The 24375-nt window shown below is 50.4% G+C and overlaps 1 protein-coding gene across 3 annotated transcripts in view; it reads right to left on the reverse strand.

Moving 5' to 3' along the window:
• Window positions 1–10842: 10842 nt before the first annotated feature.
• PDGFRB (platelet derived growth factor receptor beta) overlaps window positions 10843–24375 on the reverse strand; it is a 65999-nt gene continuing 52466 nt past the window's right edge. For all 3 annotated transcript variants that reach the window (XM_075009344.1, XM_075009341.1, XM_075009343.1), the window contains exons 19-23: window positions 21119–21230; window positions 20677–20776; window positions 20447–20552; window positions 17829–18052; window positions 10843–17248 (exon numbers count right to left, since the gene is read on the reverse strand). In XM_075009344.1, coding sequence (XP_074865445.1) covers window positions 17098–17248; window positions 17829–18052; window positions 20447–20552; window positions 20677–20776; window positions 21119–21230 — 693 coding nt within the window. In that variant the 3' untranslated portion in view covers window positions 10843–17097. The remainder of the gene's footprint in view (window positions 17249–17828; window positions 18053–20446; window positions 20553–20676; window positions 20777–21118; window positions 21231–24375) is intronic.

The following is a 24375-nucleotide window of genomic DNA, read 5'->3' on the forward strand; positions in this document are numbered from 1 at the left end:
TGAGCGGAATGGAGAAGACTGGAATGGAAAGTGCTGCTGAGTTGTCTTCAGCTGCTCTCTGGGATAAACTTCTCCTTTTCTTTCTGAACTGACCACAAGTTAGGAAATCCCTATTTTTGTGTCTGTTTTTAAAGAGAGTTCTACAGTGTCACCAATGGCAAAGGCCACCACACTGCTCACCCCTTTCCAAAGCCCCCCTCCCCTTTCCCCTGGCATGGTAGGCTTCGGTGAGCCTGCTCCCAGCCGCCCTGCCTTTGTGATGGTCAATTATTTACTATCAGAAAAGCTGAATCATGAAGTGGAGCTTCACGGAATATGTTACTGATGCTAAACACATGCTACTGGAAGCTGCTGGGACAGGCCATCACTCTCCACTAGACATAGAATTAATGCAAGGCTTGGCTGTGAGCCGTGGAGAGTGCGTCTATATTCTCATCACAACAGACATTAACCCCAAATTGCCAGGGTCCATTTGGCACCCAGTGCAGGTTGTGGGCACGCAGTGGGCCCCATCAGCAGCATAGGAGCTGGCACATAGAGTCAAACCCTCCGGGTCTTTATCTGTGCAGCCTAGTGAAATCAGAAGAAGTCAGATCCAAGCAAGGACCGAGCAAAGGCAAAAGTCTCAGAATGCGGTTAGTAGAAGCCAGGTTTTACCTGAGGTCGTTATTCCAGACGGGCATCTAATGGAGGGGAGGAGTGTTACTCCCTTGTTTTACATATGCACACGGTCCCCACTAGCGCCAGCAGTAGGACAGTGCAGTAAGCCACATGCAAAAAAATTACCCGCAAGCATTAGCAGAGCTGTGGCTACTTCTCACTCCACCGAGAGTGTTGTAAACAAGAGCCCAAGGCCATGTGTGCTAAAGCAGCAGTTCTGCGCTGAACCTTGGAGTGAGGCAGCTTTATGTGGCCACGTGCAGTCAGTGGGCCAGGGACTTGGTGTAAATCAGGGTTGTTGCAGCGAATGGGGGTCATGCCAGTTTACACCAGTGGGTGCCTGATGCATGGTACATTCTGCAGATAGCACCAGCTGCCTTCACTGTGTTTTTCCTTAGTGCTTTGCAGCTTGTAAATGCTAAAAGAAATCCTTGTGCTGGTGCTTCTGTAAATTGTCAGTGGGGCCTCAAAACAGCAACGCTCCTTGCATGCATCTATTTCCTCCCCAGGAGCTAGAACAGGCATGCTTGCAAAACTTCCATCAGTTACTTGGTGCCTTGATCCACCTAGCAGGGGAGACAGTTTACCTTAAACATTGAAATTGTCTCAGAGGGGCAGCTGTGTTAGTCTGTAGCTTAACAAAAAACAAGCAGTCCTGTAGCAGCTGAAAGACTAACACTTTTATTTATAAGGTAATGGGCTTTTGGAGGTTTTACCCACAAAAGCCCTTTTTACCTAACAAATAAAATTGTTAGTCTTTCAGCTGCTACAGGACTGCTTGCTTTTCATAAACATTGTGGTACTCTAGCCTCACTTCCGCAGCTCTGACCTTATTTTCTGGTATGGAAGCAGCTCAGGAAAGGAGTTAGGCTTTTCCCCATATATTTTTAGATGCTCTGAGGCAACTTTCTGAAAAAATACGTGGGCCTTCTTGCCATCTCTCTGAAAATAATGAGACATGCTCAGAGCAGGTGAATGGAACATGGAGTCAGGAATATTCTGCGTGAGCTGTACCACCAGATCCTCCCAGATCACTCTGTCAGCTGCCAGAATCCGGCAAATGGGTGTAGTTAAATGTCTCAGCCAGGCACCACGGCCAGTTACGTGATTGCAGCTCTCCTTCTCTGGTCAGGCCAAAGAATGGGGTGGGGTGGAGAAGTGTTAGACATGAGCTCAGTCCTTAGTGATTCATTATTTCCTCCATGCCTGCCTCTGACGCCCATGAGCAGCAATGGAGAATCCATGTGTGCTGGTGAGCTAGAACGTGCTTCTCCGTTCTGTGCAGGAAGCCTGGGCTCTACATTTCTTGAAGGGGCTTCAGTGCTTGTGGTGAGACAGGCCTGAAAGCTGATATCCTCTATTGCTGGAGTTGATGAAGCACAGAGAGTGGCAATGCCAGCTTTGCCCATCCTGCACTGCCAAGGTAGCATGTCATACTAGATCAGGTCCAGGGCCCAGTCTGCTCTGTGCTCCTGCGAGTGACCAGTGCCAGCAATCAAAGGAAGGCTCAAGAAAGTCTTTAGCAAGTAACTATGGACTAAGGTCCCCATAGGAAAAGATTCGCCTGACCCTGCTGTGCTTCAGCCGGGAACTGGAGATATCACTCTCATGAGTGGTCTGCGATGTGGCTCACACCTTGTTCAGTCCTTGGCCCCTTAGCTGATGCTGCCAAGAATGGAGTCAATGAAAGCTCAGGTTGATGTGGGAACTTGTCTACTGGGCACACAGCTGAGCCCACCTGATTGTTGCACACTGGCCATCACCGAGTGTCCAATATCTTTTATCATAACCAATCTGGGCTTGTCAGCGCAAACTTTATGGGTTCACCTGAATCTGTTGCCACTAAATGTTTACGCAAGCAGGAGACTCCAAGGAGTCTTTTCTCTCTGTGGTGTGCAACCTGTGCACATCCATCAATTGCTTCCTGTTATTTGTTGGATGAGCTCGTAGCTCTTGATCTCTTTGTGGAAGCGGTCCTCTTCTTACATAACAGTTGCCTTTCCAGACAAATAAAGTTCAAAGCCAGAAAAGAAAACTGAAAGCAATTAAAGCGAACATCTCAGTGCATTACATGAACATAGCAGGAAACATGCTGCATGCAAATACCAAAGCATAAAACCAAATGGAGGCTGATTGGACCTTGTCCATGGCTGAGGGAGAGGTTGATTTAAGTACAAGAACAAAGGTGAAGATTTATCTGCTCACTCAATGTGTGCGTCTGGCAGGGAAAAAACAGCAGGGGAGGGAAGACAAAACAGAAATGGCATAACTGTGGTCTGGCACTAAATCGTCAGACTTTCTAGCAAGGGCCCGGAGAAGGTGTGCCACAGAAATGCCATGCAGTAGCATAGATGTAATGTCTCTCTCAGGATCTGAGTGCGTTCCAAGATTTGGATCAGAATTGTCTAGCCGCAAAGGCTATGAAGAAAGTCCAGGCAGTTTTAAGGAAACAGCAACATTTGGAAGGAAACTCTTTCCTTTCAGCAGTTTTTCCTGGCTTAGTCACAGAAGGGAGAGATTCCACTAGGCTTTGCAGTGCAGGTCAGAGAGGAGGGTTCTGTCTCAAGTAACAGTTGTTTTCCAGAGCCGAGTGTTTGCTGGTTTGAAGCATGGTGCAGATTGGCTGCTTAAAAGTGCAGGAGACGTTTGGGCTAATTCTCTCTCTTTTTGCGTTTTAGGCCAGAGGGGATTTTTAAAGGCTGTTTCTCCCTCCTCTTTTTTTTTTCTCTTTTCCAGGAACAAAATGCCAACTCAGAGGGAACTGACTCAATCAGAAGGAACAAATGCTAAACCAGCCCAGCTTATTTGCAGAGACAAGGAACAAGTTCTCAAAGAGTTCACCCATTACTTCTTCCCCCTGGACAGTCCCATGGCAGAATGTGCAAAATGCCAGCAAAACCCAGCAGTGAAATCCACAGGTAACCAACCATAGCGCCACTGTGGCACTTGGGACTGCCTGAGATGTGATAGTCTAGAGGAGTGTATGATCACTCACAACGGGGATGGTGGGAGTGGAGGTGACCCTGTGGTAGCAAGAGAGGGAAAAGGAAAGGCTAGTGTAGATTCAGCTTCTGTCATAGGACCTGTGCTTTTGCTACTGCAGACCCCAGGTTCCTCCTCTCTGGTGACCTTTGTCCATGGTCTTGGGCTCTTTTGGGAAGAAGATGCTGAAGTTCAAACAGTAAATGCCAGAGCTCAGCTGCTTTATGAAGGCTGCAGAGGAAGCAGATGGCTGCAGCAAATCTCTGGCTCACGTGCGTGATTGGTCGTGGATCTTCTCTTAAGACAAGTGTTCATTCTCCTAAGACAAGATGGTTGATACTCCTTTCCCATAGCAATGCCAGGGCCCCCTCACCTCTACAAACCATATACAATACTGCAACAGAATTACCCAGCCTCAGCGCAGGCTGGCACCATGTGTCTGTTCATCTGAATCCCTCTTCACCAGATGCCAGGCCTTACTGCACAGGTGACTGACACCAAAGAGCCAGAGAGCAAAAGTGAGGCCAACAGATGTCATGAGGCTCCCTAAGCATCTCCAGTAAAGTACCCCTGCTGTCGCTCAGAAGAATAACATGATACAGCTACCAGGTTGAGGGGAGCTGAGAGCCAAGGTCCCTTGGGATATGTGCTCAGACACCATGGCAACACGGGCCAGGTAGGTACCTAGTCTGCAGTGTGAGGATGACTACTCAGCACATACTGGATCTTCCACATCCAATGCATTTTTACTGTGGGTACCAAATCCTGCTCAGTGTTCCTGGGAGCCAATTAAATATGTAGAGGCGTGATACTCCGACTACATCCCTTTACTGTATCCCCTTCTGACTCCTGGCAGCACATGACATTACAACACCGTGCCATTTAATTATTGGCCAAGCTAAGTTTGTAACCAATCAGGTTGCTTTTATGGTGTTATTAACCAGCGGAGAAGTTTGTTGTCAGCCCTTTTGCTGTGAGAATAATGCAACTACATGTAAAAATAGTCACTGAAACAATGAATTCACCCTGCTGTGGCGCTTTCCAGTAATGGTGACTGCTAATTTGGTTCCTGAACCACTATGCTGAGCGTCACAGTCCCCTGGCCTCTGCCCTTAGGCCATATTTGGCCATATTTGGTTGCGAATGATAACAGAAGGCCTGTGTTTTCTTCTGGTTGCCAACAGGGCTGTCTCTGCACAAGGGGCTTTAATTCCATCCAGGAAAAGCAAACAGACCCTTAGGTTTTCCTCAGTGAATCATGGAACATTAGCTCAGGTTGTGGGCCCCATGAAGAGGTTTTCTGAAGTGGGTCCCCTCCAGGTTCTTATGTATTCCTCAGCAGCAGCCTTCCCTGTAAGCTGAGTGCTTGGGCGGCTGCCCAGGAAGGATTCAAGTGCTGTCCAGCTGATTAGCAGAGCACCCACAGCCACCCGCAGCCAGCAGTATATATTTCTATTGGTGGTGCATGTCTGCACATGCCTGGGGGCACATAACCAAATTTAATCCATCCATGGATGGAAAATATTCGAGGGATCCATCATCTGGTGTGAAAAACAAAATCTGTGTGCACCATCTGATCAGCGGGTTCTTCTGTTTAGTAGCATCCATAGACAGAGCAGCCCTCTGCAAATATCTCAGTGCAGATGTACTGGCCCACAGAGAAAAACGAGAAGGAGAACTGGTACCTGGCCAGATTTTATTTCTAGGCCCATCATGAGCAGTGAGGCAGAGATGGCCCCTCTGCTGCCATCAGCAATGACTGAACTGGCCCTTCCTGCACTGCAGGAAGAGAGCAACTTTTCCCGACCATCCCACCGAGCAAAAGGTCCCATGCTAGTAGATCACACATCCCCCTTGATGGACGTTGGAGCCCCAGGGACTGATTTCCAGAGGTGCTGAGCACCTGCCATTCTCGCTGATTTCAAATAGCATGACGGGTGCGTAGCATTTCTGCAAATCAAACCCTTGACCAGGAAGGTGGCCATTGATCTCATCTCTGCAAGGCGTGCATAAGGGGACACTCCTCCATGGGCTGAATGTACCCAAGGGGCAAAGGCCATAAAAATCCATGTGAACTCAAAGGAGCCACTGCTGCATGTCCACAAGGAGAAGCCAGTGCTTCAGAGCTGCCTACAGACTCCGGAGGCAGCAGAGCATTTGAAAAGGAACCTTTTGTGCACTGAAACAACTGTCTGATTCACCTCCCAGAGGCAGAATGAACTCTGTCCTCCTGCTCCAGGCAGGCACAGATGGCTTGCAGGGCATTTCCACGAGCCCCAACTGGAAGGCCATGGCCATTGTCAATCACCTCCAGCTGCTCGCCAGAGATCATAGTGAAGCTGCACATTGAGAAATGCAGATGACATGGGTGTGGCTGCCCCACTTCAGAGCATCAGTGTCTGGAGAACATATGCCATTCTGTCACAGGAAACCACGTGGGCAAGGGCAGACGTGGGGCTGGAAGAACCACTCTACACTGAGAACTGAGAAGTTGGCTGCAGCCAGTAAGGTTTTAAAAATAAGTAAAAGCTCCTCAATTAGTGTCTCCCAAAGGAGGCGAGGCATGTGCAGTTTTCCTAGTGGTAATGCGCTGGAGGAAACCACATGTCCGCTAACTCTAAAGCTAAATTACTGGAGTCGGAGGGAAACGTGAAATCTTGGAACTTAATTTTACAATGCTGAGGGCAGGAAGACTAAGTCAGGTCACCTCCACAAGATTTAGGATGAACTGTTTGCTAGAAGAGGGCTGGGGAGACTCTTTGGAAAGCTGGTCTTCCATGCACACTGAAACACAGACGAGCAGCGCCAGAGGATTCACATCGTACACACTAGCTGCACTGTATTACACAGCAGAGCTGGGCTGACAGTATTAAAATGACTTAGCAAAGGAGCAAGTAGGACTAACAAACCACAGCTTAGGTCACAGCAGTAGCCAAACTGGTGTTACTTACCAGGCTCAGGATTAACACGTAACCTAGTTCCGAGGAAGGTTTTATACCTGTGCCGACTGGCTGCGCTGTTAGCTCACACACTCAGCGAACTCTCAAAGGCTCTGCCCTTTCCTAGTTGGAGGTAACCTTGGGCCCCAGCAAATCTCCAAGAGGATATCACGGAGGGTCTTTTACCAAGTAAACAGCTTTCAGTGTTGATGTCCTCATCAGGATGGACCCCAGGTCTGGAATCATGCCTGGCAGGAGTTTAGTGCCTCAAACAAAATCTCTGCAATCAAGAGTTTCACAGATTGCATCCAAGAAGGGACCCGGCCAGGTCAGCTCTTTTCACTGTCTATGCACGAATGACGGTAAGTGGTTTCCATAGTCCAATCCCTGTCTGAATCATGCTAAGAGGAAGAGGTGAATGAATCTGAGCTGTCACCTTAGTTACAGCTACTTGCCCTTTCTAGTGAATGGGATTTTTAAGGCAAAGACATTACAGATGAGGCCTTCTTGCAGCCAGTGCTTTGAGAGAACTGGAAAACACTTCAGATTTCACATTGTCCTCTGCTTCTAAGGTCCCCTCCCCTTTCAGCACCAGTCGTCAGGGGAGCCAGGTTAGGTGCCAGGGCTGGTGCAATTAGTGCCAGGGCTCAAACACTTCTTTTTTATCTTTATAACTAATGTGGTGAGCTGAGAGGTGTCACCAGGGCTATGAATGGCCAAACCTAGAGGGGCCAGGGCTCAGCCCTAGCAAACCCTGGCACAAATTGAGTACCATCTATCTCACAAAGACTCACCTGATGGAGACCTTTCCCCAGCACCAGCAGGCTCAATGGGGAGCTCCCAGCTGAGTCCTCTGCTACCATTGCAAGCATCCTCCAGGAAGCCTCTCTCGCTAATCAGAATAACACTCTCACAATGCCCCTGCTGGCCTATGCACAATCCTTCTCTCAGTGGATCATTGTTTCCCTTCCTGGTTTGGTCAAGGCCATGAAGGTTGCTGGGATGGCAGCAGGCCCAAGCACATCCAACAGGGAGAGCACGACTGTTACCACTAAACTGCGTTAGCGCCACTTTTATATCAATCACAAGAAGTCTCACACTTGAAGTGTAGACCTAGTAAAAACTGCAGATGGGCAGGATAATTAATGTGCAAACTAGTAACTTCAGATACCTAATTAATAATCAAATAGCCAGTCGGAACAGGAAAACAGCTTGCATTTGCCTTATTTTGAATAAATAATTATAGATGTTTTGCATAGACTGTAGACAGGAAATGCTGGGGGAGGAGGGCAGTTCCTGGTTATGCCCATGCTACTGGAGTAAGCTTCTGCTGAAATAATGAGAAGTGAGTAATGAACAATACGGACAATCACCCATCACTAGGCTTCAGCATTACTGCTCCATTAGAGTGATTGTTTCAGGTTCCCTCCAGACTAAGGAAGACACTCCATGGATTCACATTTGCAATGGGGCCTGGAGCCAAGTTCCAGCACCACTCGCTATGCTTCACTGCTGCCGCCACAGCACGGAGGGGGGAACCGGAGACGAGAATTCCTTCTCGCATCATGGTCAGGGGAAGCCTTACGCTAACAAGCCCCTAATCTGGCTCTCCTGATGACTGGTGCTTCTTTCCTTGGGCATAAGGGTGTTCACTGCAGTCCTAGCAGCTTCTCTTTAGTGCTTGTGGAAATGCAAAAGATCTGAAATCCAAGGAGGGGTACAGGAGTGAATGGACCTGGAGAGGAGGGGAAACAGGTTCCCACGCTACATCCCCCCTCCCTGTTTTCCATCTCTCTTCTCCCCAGGGGATTCAGGGCCTTGCTGCAGGCTTCACTGAGAAGGGGATTTTTTCCCCTCGCTGATTCAGCTCCCGCTGACGTGGTTTAGGGACAAAAGGTGCCCGCCTGCTAGTGACAGCTCAGCCTTGCCATGTGAATCAGAACAAACCCTCTGTCTTTGCTTTGGGAGAACCATCCTGAGCTACTCAGAAAATCCTCAGCCTCCTGTTCAGCAACCAACACTGCACGTCTAAGGCACGTATGTAGGACTAGCCAGCTAGCCAAGAGCAGGCACCTGCACTATAGCCTGCTGTAGTCTATGCCTGAGCTCTGGGCTCCATCAGTTTGGGCTAAACGAACAAGGTTCATTCGGAGCCTTCCTGTGTTCTGCTGTTCTCTGGTTCTAGGGGGCTGTAACATCCCTCCAGGGCCAGAGACGGAAAACCAGGATGGGATGGAAGGTGGTAGGGCACTTTAAGGGGGTTAGTATATAGGAATTAGGTAATGTCCCTTTAATAGGTTGGAAAACCTCCTGGAAAGGCATCTCAAGTGTCCTTCTTCTGGAGGGCTCCCAAACTACTTAAAGGGACACTACCTAATTGCTACATATTAAGGTGAGAACGATGGGTGAACCCAGGGGGGAGAGAGAGAGCTATCCAACCACACGCCGCGTAACCTCCACTCAGACACCCACACTAGTTCCCCTGCCTCCCACTCCTTTCCCCATGCTCACTCCTGTATTCCCCTGAGTGTGCTTTGCCTGGCCTCTCTGATATTACTCCTCGTATGTCAGGATTAAGAACATAAGAACATAAGAACGGCCATACTGGGTCAGACCAAAGGTCCATCAAGCCCAGCATCCCATCTGCCGACGGTGGCCAATGCCAGGTGCCCCAGAGAAGGAGAACAGAAGACAATGATCAAGTGATTTATCTCCTGCCATCCATCTCCTGCCCTTGTTCTGAAGGCTAGGGCACCATACTTTATCCCTGGCTAACAGCCATTTATGGACCTAACCTGCAAAAATTTATCAAGCTCTTTTTTAAACCCTAATAGAGTCCTGGCCTTCACAGCCTCCTCGGGCAAGGAGTTCCACAGGTTGACTGTGCGCTGTGTGAAGAAAAATTTCCTTTTATTAGTTTTGAACCTACTACCCATCAATTTCATTTGGTGTCCCCTAGTTCTTGTATTATGGGAAAAGGTAAATAATTTTTCTATATTCACTTTCTCCACACCATTCATGATTTTATATACCTCTATCATATCGCCCCTCAATCGCCTCTTTTCCAAACTGAAAAGTCCCAGTCTCTCTAGCCTCTCCCGGTATGGGACCCGTTCCAAGCCCCTAATCATCTTAGTCGCCCTTTTCTGAACCTTTTCTAATGCCAATATATCTTTTTTGAGGTGAGGAGACCACATCTGCACGCAGTACTCGAGATGTGGGCGTACCATAGTTTTATATAGGGGAAGTATGATATCTTTTGTCTTATTATCGATCCCTTTTTTAATAATTCCTAACATCCTATTTGCCTTACTAACTGCCGCTGCACACTGCATTAATGCCAGGCCTCAGGAGTTTGGGAGTAGGGTGAGGCATTAAGGGAGGGACGGGTTACTCCATATCGGCGACTGCTGGGTTCTTCCATCCAAAGCCCCTGGGCTGGAAGGAATCCCCAGTTCCTGGGTTCCTACTCTGACTCGGGGAGATCAGCTGTGACTGTGCTCCAGGACCCAAGAACCAGCACAACTCCCGGCCCAGGGCGTTGACTGCTGAGCCAATGCCCAGGGTGGGGATTTGGCTCTGCAGCCAATGAGGCAGCAGGCTTGTTTACATTCGTGCACCAGCTGGTTCATCCCTAGGCCAGTGCTGGGTGCCTCGCTTGCAGGCCACCCGGAGCTGGGAGTGCTGCAGAGACAATGTGCCCAGCCCTGGATGGGGTGGGCACAGAGCACCATCCCACTGCCCAAGAGCAGCTGGACTGTGCTGGGAAGGAGGCAGCCTCCATCAGGGGAACGAACGCTCTGTGTGACACGGCCTTTTGCAGGAAGGGAGGAGGTGGGTAGAGTCTTCAAGAGGGGCTCGTGGTCCACCCTGGGAGGTGTTACCAGAACCCGGCTCTTTGCACATCGCCCAGTACCAAATGTGTCATTCCAGTCACTCACCCGTTTCCATCCAACGCAATGCCTCCCCGTCTGTTCAATAGCTGAGGGGCTCAAAACAGCATGATCCACACCCGCAGCAGGTGCTTGGGCATAGTAGCTGGCTATATAGGCCATCTCTCCCTTCCTGGTACCATGGCTTAGCTTTTCCTAAGCCTGGAGAGTTATACACAGCATATTAACATTCTTCCCCCTTAACCGCCCCATGCTTAATCTGCATTCCCACTGAAACACAAATGCAACCAGACAAGAGATTATGGAAGAGAAACAGCCACCTCCTCCACAAAAGGCAAATAAATGAGGAACCCGAGAGAAACCAGTGGAAAAAGAAGAAACACCTTTAATTTTTAAAAAATCTTTCCTTAAAAACATGTATATAAAGTTTACAGCACAAAAATAATATCTCGCTGGTATAAATGTGGCTTAATAAGAACGCTACAAATACATTTGTAAACCTAGAGTAAGGTTAACTCTTTGGTACCGTGCCTTGCCCTCAGGATGGCTGAGAACAAGTTAATAGGCAAAATGCAAATGCAGCTGCTGCTTCTATTCTAAGATTCTAAACATGCTACAAAAAAGGTGCATTCTTAACAGTGTATCCATATTGTACCCTGGCAGTTGGGGGGCAGACACTGAAATCATCAAGCAAATTCATTATGCTTTGGAATGGATAGTGCAGACTCTAAAGGGGGCACCAGCAAACCCAAGGGTGAGACATAAATGCCCTCCCGCTGCTTAGCGCCTTAATTTAATTCATCCCCCAAGTCTAGAAGGAACAAGCCACATGTCTGGCCAAGCTCTTCTCAGGGTGAGCCTGGGTGAAATCTAGGACAGCTCCATGACTCTGCTGGGACACTCGAGATTCTCACTGGTGTGTCTGAGTGCATGGTTTGCCACTCCAAGGGAAACCAGGAATTCTGTTTAACTGGTCCAGTGGGGAGGTGCTGAGTCCTGGGTGCAGTTCCCTGCTCTGCCAGGGACTCCTTTTGTGACCTTGGACAAGTTACTTAGCCTCTCTGGGCATCAGTTCCATTCTGTACATTAGCTAGAGTAGCACTGCCCTGGCTCACAAGGTGCTAGGAGCACAAATACTGTCAGGAGTGCAGCTACTCCAGTAATGGGGCTCAGATAAGTACCAGAGCTAGAAATGTATAAGCTGGTCATCTGCTTGGCTGGCAGATCCCTCCCCAACAGCCCTTGTCTAGAAGGCATGGAGGTGACTGACTGTAAGGTTGTGCGTGGACATAAAGTTCATCTTTCAACCTGGCAATGCCAAGTGGCTCCAAGCGAAATATTTGAGACTCTTTCATTTAACTCTGCACCAGCCAACACAGCTCAGTATGACTTGCTTCCTAATCCACTGGTGCTTTGCTGCAGGGTGTTGTTGCCAGTGTTCCCTGTAAGCTGAGCGCTGGGGCAGCTGCTCATGAGAGATTCAGGTGCTGCCCAGCTAACCAGCAGAGCACCCACAACCAGCAGCCTGCATTTCTATTTGTGGTGCACATCTGCACACGCCTTGGTGCACATAACAACATTTATTTCACCTCTTGGATGTCAAAAATTGGAGGGAATGCTGGGTGTTCCCTTCTGTTCTTTCACTACCACTGGAAGCCCAGCACATGACCAACACTATCGCTATGGAGACAGCCTGTCTGAGGGCCTGCTTTGGTTCTGTGCCAGTACTTTACACTTTCGCCCCTACCTATTTACCTCTACCGCCTATCTTCAGGAACAAAGAAGGTCGAAACAAAAAAGTGAGAGGAACTCAAGATGCACTAGATGTGAAGTGGCTGCGAGCGGGAAGGAAACTACTGATTCTACAACGAGGCTGAAAGCGAGGGGAAGGAGCGACCAGGAGATGTGCTCCAGCGATGGGTGGCTCATTTCACCTCGGTCTGAGCTCACGGGGTAGAATTTCATTAACTTTCCTCTCCCAGTTTATTCCATTCCCAGCTACTGCAGTGTCACTGAGCCCAGCTGCCTTAGGCTTGTGTCAGTGGCCTGGCTGATGCAGTGCAGGTTTCTGATAGGCTTTACCTAACCAAATGGCCACACCGGTCTTGAAATCCAGGTGTGCAGCTGCTGGGTCCCATGGGCCATGTAGCAGTGTTGCCACCTGCAGCAATGTGATGTAAAAGCTGCAGGTCAGCTGCCCTTCTGCTGTCTGAATAGCAACACTGCAGACAAGCCCCCCCGTTGTACTTAGGGTTGCCAGCGCTCTAGGGCAGGGTCAGGAGCCAGCCCCTAAAGTGGGACAAGGAGAGCATTTCCCTAGTACTCTGCATATGTGGTGGGGGGGAGACGGGGGGCAGTTCTGTGAGCCTGGGCAGATGTTTTTAACTCCATTTGCAAACTTTCTGTAAGCTGTGCCAGGCAGCAAGCTTCCAAAGCTGGGACCTGTCTCAGTTGAGGTGGGGGAAGACAGGATGATGAAGGCTCTGTATCTTTAAGTTCTCTCCCCCTTTGTGGGTGGGGGAGGCAGGTGGCCGGTGACTCTTCGCTCCCCACCTGTTCTGGGACTGCCACCTGGGAGGTCTCTCACAGTGACAAAGGTCAAATTAAAACTAATCAGGAGCGGAAATCCTGTGGGGCACAAGCCTGTACTGCTTGGGAAGAGATGGACTAGAGGACATGTTAGCATAGGTGGAGGTTAGGTCCATCGAAGGCTATTAGCCAAGGGGTAGGAATGGTGCCCCGGCCTCTGTCAAAGGCTGGAGATGGATGGCAGGAGACAAGTCACTTGATCATTGTCTTTGGTCCACCTCCTCTGGGACACCTGGCACTGGCTCCTGTGCACAGACGGGATGCTGGACTAGATGGACCTTTGGTCTGACCCAGTAATGGCCGTTCTTATGTTCTTAGTTCTTTCTCTGATTTCTGTGCAGTGGACCAGGGAAGGGATCTTCTCATTTCCCATCACTTGAGTTGTGGTAACTGTCTCCCAAAAGGATACAGCTATGAGATGTCCCTTCCCTGCTTAGTCCAGTACTGTGTACTGACATGACATGGTACCAACTACCCTAAATATTTCCTGCCCACTGGAGCTGCTCCCCTAGCAAGTTGGCAATCCTAAGTCAGGTGGGTCCTTATTGCCAGTTTTGAACAACTCTCTCTCGCTTGCTCATTGTCGTTACACTTCTCACTCCCATCTCACTGCTCCAGCTCTGCCCAGGGCCTGCTGGTCCCCAAAGGAGTGAATAGAGGCAATTCAGTTACACGTGAAGTCCCCTGTCCTCTCGATTTTACAATGCAACAAAACCCACTGAACAAGACTCTTCTTACGTAAACAGAACCTGACAGAAAATGACAAATATTAACAAGTCATGTGTCAGTCTGAGAAGCACCTTAATCCCAGAGAGACACTGTAGTGTAGCAAGAGTCCCCTGGATACACATAGGCACCAAAGATATCACAACTGGCAGGAGGAACGTGCATATATTAGAGTGGAGAACTTTGTAATGACTGCAGCGTAACAAAGGAATTAAAATGCACCAAGGATGGGCCCAAACTGCAGATCTGGGTTTCCTTTGGGGGCGCTGGAAATCCCCACATATGGGATCCTTGGAAAAGGGGTTCATTTTGAACCCAACCCCCAACATTGAAAACAAAAATAGCAACATTATAAAATCAAAACCCCAGAGGACTCAGTTCCCTTCAGGAAATCACTGGACAAATTATGTCCACAAAATTGATGGCAATCGACGGTTTAAAACCCCCAGAAGTCTGATCCAGGCAGGAATTTTAGCAGCAGAGAGAGAGAGAGAGTGTGACCCTTAACTTCTGCCAAGCTTTGGCCAGGGAATTTCTTCAGACTACTGCAAGCGATAAGTGTACTTTGACCAATGAGCTACCACCATTGTATCCATTGGCTGGTGGGGAATTAAAAGGGTTTCCTTGCTTGGGGTTACCATGGCTACCCAGCTGGGCTCTTACCTTGCAGGAGGCTCACTTGGTCTGCACGGTCTGTCCTTATCCAAGTGTGTGTCTTGCTCAACACAAGGCAGCGAGTCACTGTGCCCTTGCACGAGGATGTGAAACCAAAAACACTCCAGCCCAGCGGAGTGGAAGGCAAATCAGACGGGACTAGCCATAGCCAGACAGTATTCACACTGGCTCACCTTTGCTAGGCGCCCCACTACCCCCAGATGCACAGGTCAGATTTGTAGTTACATTTTGCATAGGGCTGGATGCCGGCCTTAGCTAATGGGTTATTTAAATCACAGGCTCTATTGCAAGTACTATCATGGGGAATCTTAATAAAAGATATCTGCCATGGCAGCTAAAGGTTCTGACCATAGAGGGGATCTGTTCAATCCACTCATACTGAGAAGTCTGAGCCAGCTGGGACAAAAGCAGAACTCAAACTATTTGATAAGAGCAGTTTCCCTTCCAGGTGCGTTTTCAGCTGGCTGAACTTGCAGTGCATGTACTTTATAAAGAAGCTAAGAAAGCAAGGAAAGGTGGTGGCTAGCCCCGAAGATCTCATGTGTTCTTGCTTCCCTTTAGTTTGGGGCATTTCCTGAGTGTTGTCCATGGAACATGGATCTTCCACCAGAAACAGGGGAAAAGCATATAGGAAACTGGTTGCCATTCACAGAGTGCCTCCTGAGGATGACAGGTAGGAGACATCTGACCACACTTGCACGCCTGGCTGGCTACCACTAACAATAAACTACTTCTAGCTTTCACATGTTATGAAAAACATAACCCCCTACCCTGCCTTGTTTTCACTTTATAAATAAGTCATCACTAACCACGGGAGCTGGTTGGAAAACACACCAAGATTTTCACCATTTCACCATTCACCAGCAAACCTGGCCAGCAAACCACCACAAAGATCATCATTGAAACTTTGCACATTTCCAACCATCTCTGTTAATAATGGCACAGCCACTGTGTGAGAGTGAGTTAGGGAGGTGGATGAGCTCGAGGGAGCTGTGGGTGTGGAAAGGGGACCGTGCTTTTGGGTGCTATCCAAATGGGAGAAAAATGCTGCTTTTCAAGCTGAAAATGTGGCCATAACTTGGCAGGTTTTATGGCTTTTGAGCCACTGGGGTGGGGATTTCATGGTTTCCTCACCTTCCGACTGGTTTAACATTTCGAATGAGTGGCAACTCTGAGTGCTACAGGCCACAGCCCTGTCAATGGGGGTGGAGGAGGAGCTTGAAGCAAGATGAAGGTGACTCCAGCATTTCCGTCCTGCATCCCACTTTCTAAGAGAAAGTCCCTGTCTTGGGCCCGCTTCCCATCTGACAAGCTGATCCTTCCCCCTCTGCTTGGGTACCAAAACGTACCATCCTGCAAGGCTCCATGGATCCCGCCTGCATGAGAACGGCTGCTCTTGGCAAACACAGACATGGCTTGTTGTTTAAAACTGGCTTTGCCCAGGTATCTGTGCAGAGACTGTAAGTAGCAGGGCCATAAACCCCATGCAGTTCTCGATGACTTCACCACCTCTCTCTCTCTCTCTCCATGTCCCTGTACCTTCCCTGTGCTTGTGTTTATGCAGCCTGGTGACTCACTAGGGAAGGAGGGACCCAGACAACACTGAAAGGGAGACTCATATGAACCAAGTAACACCAACTTCATACCACTAAACACACACTCTGGAGCCAGCTATCCCAGCAGGTGACCTAGGTTCTATGGCCCTACAGGTTAATTAATAGCCATTTTTGTTCCTATACTGGCCCTGGCTAATGAATGAAGAGATATAATGTGTACCCTATAAATGTGCGATATGGAGACTATCTAGGTTTAGCATCCACGCAGAGGACGAAAACACTGGATTGCGCTGTGGCTGTCACAGCAGTCACTATCTGAGCCTCTCCAGTTCCTGGCTGGCCCTTAAGAGCCCAGGGCACTGCTGTGAGCAGACAGAGGGTTCAGCCTCTGGCATCTCCTGCTGGGAATACAGCATTGTAACCTAGTGCCACAGGTAACCTGTACCATAGTGCATATGGAGCCATGTCTGCCCCAGAACGCCAGAGAGGACAACAGGGAAGAAAGTCAGTGACTAAATGTCTCCATGGCTGGTTTCTCCTCAGCGGCCACAGTAGCTTTGCTGCGCTTGAGAGTGAATCCGCTCAGGATGATCCTGTTCTCTAGTGCCAGGGGCCTGGCTTACCAGCTCCCAGCACCCCGCCAGTGAGTGGCAGGGAACCTACATGTCCAGCCAGCCACCGATGGCAGCTGTACCCCAGCATGGCTGACACGCAGAACATCGAAGAGGCCAGACTGACCCAGGCAGACGCTGAATTTCAGGTGGGGTTGGAAAGAAACTGGAATCGCAACGAAGTGGCGTGAACAGCAGCATCTCCACAGGAGACCCACTGGGGTCCTGCCCCTCAGTCTGGGAGCACTGTGAAGAGACCCCTCCCCATCTCAGTAGTTTGACCAATGGGGTGGAGTGTGGCAGTAAGGCTGGGGGGCGGAGAAAGGTCCCTCTATAATCCATACTGTGCCGGGGATTAGACTGGAGGGTTGGATAAACAAGCACCCAATCCGGTTCTCCTCCAAGCGTGGTTGCCCCCCGAGCTGGCCTCACTGGTGGGCATGGGGTAGCATTGGCCCTGTCTCTTCTACAGAAAACTCTCTTCCGTGTCGTGGTGCCTCGGATTTGGCTCCTGGCTGCCTGACTTCAGTTCTGGTTCCTGTTCCCCTTCCGGCTGCAGGTCCAGGGGGCTGTCACAGGATACGGTGGATGCCGTGTTTGCTTCGTTCAGGGTAGAACTAAAGGGGGAGAAGAGAAAGGAGAGAAATGAATGTGCTGTCTGAAGTCTCTGGTGTCCCAAGCAAGGGCCTGCTTGCTAGGAAAGACATGGCTGGTTCTCTTGCGGCATGAAGCGTTACTACCTAGGCTCCAGAGTGGCCCAGTGACAACCTCCATCTTAAATAGGCTTCTACTGAGGCTACATCTCCCACAGAATGACTGACAAAATAGAACTTAAATTCATGCCCCTCATGTGCACACAGTGCAGCCGTCAATGCCCCATGGGGCTGTGCACACTGGAGGCGTTGTGTATCAATAACAACATGCTGTCCAGCCGCGCTCTGGGCCTAACCCAGCCTGGCGGGAGGACCCCAAATGCCAGCTGGCTGTGCAGACAGAAGCTGTGAAGGGAAAGGCCAGGCTGTGGGTAGGTTTCAGGATCCTGTGAGTGAAGGGAGCAGATCAGGGAGGTTGTTTTGCCACTCGTTGTCCCCCACCTTCTCCCTACGTTTTCTGGAGCATCTGTTGTTCAGATGCAGCAAGGTCAGTGGTGAGACAGATCAGGCTGAGGCAAAGCATGAAGAGGTCTGGGGATGCTACCTGGCGCGGCTGATGGAAGCCTCTTGAGGGGCGTCGTTGATTCCATCTGGCTTAGGATCAGGAAGGGGGATGATGTAATCATTGTCCCCCACATCTTGCTGCACATCTGTATAGAGGACACTTCCAGTGCCCGAGCTGGAGGCGACCCCTAGGAGCCTGGGCCGCGTGCGCAAAACAGCCGGGTGGTCACTCTTCAGGAATTCCTCCTCGACCTGCTTGTACCTCTGCTCCCGTGGGGCAGGTCACAAAAGAAATGAGTTAGGTAAGAATGGGTAGTGCTGGGGGGAGGGCGAGGGGGGTCAAGCCGACATCCTCAGGTGTACAGTGAGAAACTACAGAGCTTAGGCTGTGTTCCCACTGAGGCATGCCGCCTCGCACTGCTGAAGTGCCCCTTGTCACAGGATCACACAGTGCTTCCCAGGCAGGAGTTAAGGAAACCCTGCCGGCAGTGCTGGAGGAGGCTGATTTGCAAGCGTCCACCCAGTAGCTCAATTTTGGGGGGAGCTACTTGAGTTTGCACCATTTTGTGGAGTTACTCCCGCTTTATGGCCGTGTGAGTGAGAGATGAATCAGACCTTCTGCATCCAAAAATGGAGGCACATGCGCTGACTGCTAGAGCAAGTGGAATTTAGTGACCTAAGAACCATGGGGTTCTAAGAGTTAGAAGCAGAACTCAGATCGCCTGACTCCCATCTCTCTTGGGCCATCTCTTTTATGTGTTCAGGCTACTCTTGGTCTCACCAAACTGGCTGGCCAGCTGGGAAATGTCACTTTCCAAAAGGCGGCTGATTTTTTAAGCAATTTCAAGCTGATCTTTATAAACCATTGCTGGAAGCACTGCTGCTTTTAATTTGGTCTCTAAATGGACCAAGGAACACATTTCAAGCCGAGAGAATTTAACTGGAGCATTTCATCACTGCTGACCCTGATGGCCTCACACTGCTTTCCAAAACCACATGCAAGCACTACACAAGGAGCACTTTGCCTGCCACCAAAGTGCAGCCACCTCTGAGAAACGGCAACTGTTTAACGGCAGGCAGCAACGCTATGCAGCACTTGGGGCAGGAAGTGAAGAAGAATGCTGTGTCCAGTTTGACATGCAGGAGGGATTTAGGCAGCTAGAATGCAATTGCTTGAGTTGGAATAAGCCCTGGAGAATGGGATTTCTGTCCCTGTGCCTCCCCAAAGTACCTGGGGATGTTATAGATCAGGTATTGAATATTTTGGCTGTAAAATGGGGCTCATGTCTTAGGCAGACTATGTCTGCTTCATAGGTTGTATCTAATAGAGGCAAAGGAAGAAATGCCTGTGGTGTAGCTAAGGAGTGCACACTGCCACCATTACCATAGCATTAGAACACCTCAGTCTTTAATGTATTTATCCTCACAGCACTCCGACTTATAGGTGGGAAACTGAGGCATGGAGAGACTAATTGCCTAATGTCACACAAGAAGCCTTTCAGAGCAGGGACTTCCACCTCTCCCAAGCCTTAGGCCTCTATCCTAACCACTGGACCCACCTTCCTCTATAGCAAGGGTGGACAATAAAATGGTGGCAGTTTGCGGGCTGCTGCTGCTTTATTTACCTGAGCCTCTGCAGGTATGGATGATTCCAAAATACAAAATGGGAAGTGACTGTCTAGGAAGGAGTACTGTAGAAAAGGATCTAGGGGTCATAGTGGACCACAGGCTGCGTATAAGTCAATAGCATGAGGCTTGCCAAAAAAGCAAACATCACTCTGGGGTACATGAACAGGAGTGTTGTGAGCAAGATCTGAGAAGTGATCCTGCTCTACTCTGCACTGGTTAGGCCTCAGCTGGAGTACTGCATCCAGTTCTGGGCACCACGTTTTAGGAAGAATGTGGAGAAACTGGAGAGGGTCCAGAGAAGAGCAACTAAAATGATTAAAGGTCGAGAAAATATGACCTATGAGAGACAACTGAAAGGATTTGGGTTTCTTTTGTTTGGAAAAGCAAAGACTTAGAGGGGACATGATTGCAGCTTTCAAGTTCCTAAAAGGGTGTTACAAGGAGGAGAGAAAGAAACTTTCTCCTTGGCCTCTGAGGATAGGACAAGGAGCAATGAGCTTTACCTGCAGCAAGGGAAGTTTAGGCTGGATATTAGGAAACATTTCCTAACTCTCAGGGTGGTCAAACACTGGAGTAAGTTGCCTTGGGTGGCTGTAGAATCTACATCACTGAAGATATTTAAGAACAGGTTAGATAAATATCTAACAGGGATGGTCTAGACGGTGCTTGGTCCTGCTGTGAGGGCCAGGGACTGGACTCAACGACCTCTTGAGGTCCCTTCCAGTTTTACTGTTCTATGATTTCAGCTCCCATTGGCCGCAGATCACTCTTCCTGGCCAATGGGAGCTGAAGGAAGCTGCACAGACAGGGACAACACTTTCCGCAGCTCCCATTGGCTGATAACAGTGATCCACAGCCAACAGGAACTGCAAATGCCTGTACCTGTGGAGATGTAGGTAAATACAGCAGTGGCCCACCTGGGATTTACCCAGAGGAACTGGACCCAGCCTGTGGACTGGTATTTTCCTACCCTTGCTCTCTAGGGCAGCTTCTTCTCTGCACCCCTTACATAGCATTCCTGGCACATACCTTCTTGTATGCATCTGCCAGGAGGTTTCCCATCAGTACCACCAGCTGGGAGAAGGAAGGTCTTATCTCAAACTTCTCTTCCCAACATTTTTGCATGATGTCATAGCTGGGGAGACAAAGGAGAGCGGCGAAAACACCGCAAAGAATTAGATGGCGGAAGGGGTGACAGTGCAGGGATGCTTCTCTGGTTTGAGAGGTGGCCAGTGCAAACATGCATAGTGAACACTTACATCTCGTTGGAAGCATGGGTGGGCTTAGACATGCGGTAGCCACGTTTGATGGCATTGTAGAACTGTTCGTTCATGGGTAGCTCAGGGTACGGAGTCCCACCTAGGAGGAGAAAGAAGAGCTGAAAACCAGGCTAAAGAGGAGGCTCCACCGCTCTCACACTGCCAATGTTGTTACAAAACTAGCATCCCCCTCCCGTCTGTCCACCATTCGTACTCCACCTTCATCACCAGACCTCAGCAGGTCAGCACATGGTAGGACAAAGCTCTGCCACAGAGGCCTCTTCCTGGCATGGGGTGGGACTTGGCGAGACAGGCCCCGCCTAGTCTGGCCTGGAGAGAGATTCAGGGACAAGCCCAGCTGGACCTGCCTGGTGCAAAATGGAAGGAAACCTGGGAGGTGGGCTAAGTTCTGCTGACAGTGGGTGATTCTCAGGGCACTTACCCAGAGTGAATATCTCCCAGAGAAGGATCCCAAAAGACCACACGTCACTCAGCGTCGTGTAGAGATTGTTGAAGATGCTCTCGGGCGCCATCCATTTCAAAGGCAGGAAGGTCTGGAAGTAGGGGAGAGAACAGGGTTTTATGTGTGGCCTGTGAGGATTTTGTTTACTGTTGCCCAGGCACAAGGTGGCCAGATTCTGCTGGTTTCTCTCCTGGTCATTGTTTCCCTGCCGGTATCACTCAAGTGACACACACACCACATGAAGCAAGGACTTGTGAAGGGAGGTGTGTGCGGATTTCACACAACATTGGCTGTCAGAGCCGTGTGGTCCCTCTGCAGCCAATCAAGGTGCTGCTGTGGTTCATTCGGCACGCCTTGCAAATTCTAGGTGTGCGAGTGCACTGAGCCAAACTACCCTACCCTGGGGGGCCCTCTCGTGTACGACAATGTTGCGGCCCACTGAGACGGAGGAGGGCCACTCATGTGACCCACTCACTAGCCTAGGTTGCCCATCACTGGGGCAGGGCCAAGAGTCAGCCAACCCCCTGGGAACTGCTCAGCTCTGCACCATCAGGCAGGGGAGTTTGACACCTTCCCCGTGACTCTCCCTGGGGTCCAGTTTGCAAAGCTGAGGAGAGCCCCTCGGGGCGACTCTACCCCAGAGCACTCTGCATCAGCCCTTTCCCGTAGGGCCTTAACTCCCCTTGGCCAGAGCAGCTGCTACCCTGACCCTGGTCTGAGAGGACAGCAGAGCTGCCGCTCCCTTCCCAATGCCAGGCTGCACTGACACTTGCTGTCCACCTGCGGAGGCCTCCCCTCTCCCACCACCACAGAGCCACCTTCCTTCCAGAGCTGAGCTCTCCGGCCAGGCCATAGCCCTCGCCTGGCAAACAGCCTGTTGCCTTCTCAGACAGAGCTACTGCCACTGAACAGCATCAAAATGACAGCCCCTTGGCAGAACCGTCCCGTCCATGGGACGGCTCGGGGCGGTGGCCCTAGGTTTTGGGGGCTTTGCTGCAACTGCCCCGATCGTCCTGTGGACGGGACAGTCCCCCTGAGTGCATTTTGCCCACGGGGCCCAGGGCAGCAAGGATCCTCCCCCCACCCACTACACTTATCGTGGCAGCAGGAGCTGCAGGAAGTGGAGCGATGCGGCAGCATGCTCCCCTCTGCTACCTTCTCCCAGCTGGATCACTCTGTGGTGTCCTAGCGCAGGATTCGGAGCACACAGGCCCCAGCCCCTGTCTGCTCCCCTCCTCCAGGCAACACGGCTGGGGCTGGGGCACAGGAGGGCCACCCCCTGCTGCTGCCCAGAGCCAGGTCCCCCGGTAATCTCGTGGTCATGTCTCCTGAGGGAGGGGTGCAGTGGGGGTGGAGCTGAGACAAGAAGAGGCAGAGCTGGGCCTGGAACAGGGTGGGAGAGATGCCCCAGGTTCCACATCCCTCTAGGGCTGGCCCTGCCCCCAGGACAAGCACAGGACGGCGTAGCAGCAACACAGGCTCCCCTTGTTGGCTCTGGGACATGTCCCCTCTCCGGGCAGATGCTGCCTCCACAGGTCAGTCACCAGCTCAGCCTCTACATCCAGGCTCACCCCAGCCAACAAGCCAATGGGGGTGTGTGTGACATGGACGCCCAGCCTTTGACTGAGTCCACTGACTCATTCCGTCCAGGCCCCTGCAGTGCAGTCACTCGGTTCCTCTCCACCAAGCTCTGCCTCCGGCAGATGCCTGAAACCTGGCCAATGTGTGCACTATGAATGGCTCGGACAGAATGGGCCCTGACTGGAGATGTCAAAGAAGCCGGGAAGAGAGGACCAATATAGATATCCTAGTCCTCTTTCCGCCATGTTTCCTGTCTTGGGCCCAATCCAGAACAGCCTATGCAGCACCAAACCCTGCCTGGCTGCATCAGGTTGTGTGCGGCTTCGGGTGCACAGCACCCTGCACTGGATTCAGATTTCCTTGCGCAACTGGCGTCAAAAATATTCCCCAGGAAGGATTGCAAAGGGGCCTGGTTTCATTTCCTATTTTACCAGGAACAGCCACAGCAGCAAAGCTGGATTGGAAAGCCCCAGCACAGCTGCGGAGGGGGAAAGGGGGGAGGGGGGGGGTTGCCCCCTGCTCAGGAGCTGAGTGGCTGCTCACAGAATCACAGGGCTGGAAGGGACCTCAGGAGGTCATCTAGTCCAGCCCCCTGCTTCAAGCAGGATCAACCCCTACTAAGTCATCCCAGCCAGGACCTTGTCCAGCCGGGACTTCAAAACCTCAAGGGATGGAGAATCCACCAGCTCTCTAGGGCCATGTCTATACTAGCCAAAAACTTTGAAATGGCCATCTGCTCATAGGAATAAGGGGACTTCGAAGTAGGCAGGGTCCTTTCGAAAAGAAGCCCCATCTGGATGAGCTGCGTGGCGGCGAGCCATGTCAATTTCTAAGTGCCACAGCCGTCCGCATGCTAATGAGGCGCTGAATATGTATTTCAGTGCTTCATTAGTAAACTTCGAAATGGCCATTTGTATGGCTATTCCGCAGTTTTTGGCTAGTGTAGACACAGCCTAGGCAACGCATTCCAATGCTTCACCACCCGCCTGGTGAAGTAGTTTTTCCTAATATCTAACCTACACCTCTCCCTCTTCAACTTCAGGCCATTACTCCTTGTTCTACCATCTGACACCTCTGAGAACAGTTTCTCACCCTCCTTTTTAGAGCTCCCCTTTAGGAAGTTGAAAGCTGCTATTAAATCACCTCTAAGTCTTCTCTTCTGTAAACTAAACAAGCCCAAATCCCTCAGCCCATCCTCATAGGTCTTGTGCTCCAGACCCTTAATCATTTTTGTTGCCCTTTGCTGAACCTGCTCCAGCAAATCCACATCCTTTTTATACAGGGGGACCCAACACTGGACACAATATTCCAGATGTGGCCTCACCAGTGCCGAATAAAGAGGAATAACCACTTCTCTAGATCTGCTCGAAATGCTCCTCCTAATGCACCCCAGTATGCCGTTTGCCTTCTTGGCTACAAGGGCACACTGTTTACTCATATCCAGCCTTTCATCCACCATAATCCCTAGGTCCCTTTCCATCGTACTGCTGCTGAGCCAGTCGGTCCCCAGCCTGTAACAATGTTTGGGATTCTTCTGTCCCAGGTGGAGGACTCCACACTTCTCCTTATTGAACCACATCAGATTTCTTTTGGCTCAGTCCTCCAATTTATCCAGGTCCCTCTGGATTCTCTCTCTACCCTCCAACGTATCTACC

The sequence above is a fragment of the Carettochelys insculpta genome, chromosome 15, assembly GCF_033958435.1.
Source record: "Carettochelys insculpta isolate YL-2023 chromosome 15, ASM3395843v1, whole genome shotgun sequence".
In the NCBI taxonomy this organism is placed as follows: Eukaryota; Metazoa; Chordata; order Testudines; family Carettochelyidae; genus Carettochelys; species Carettochelys insculpta.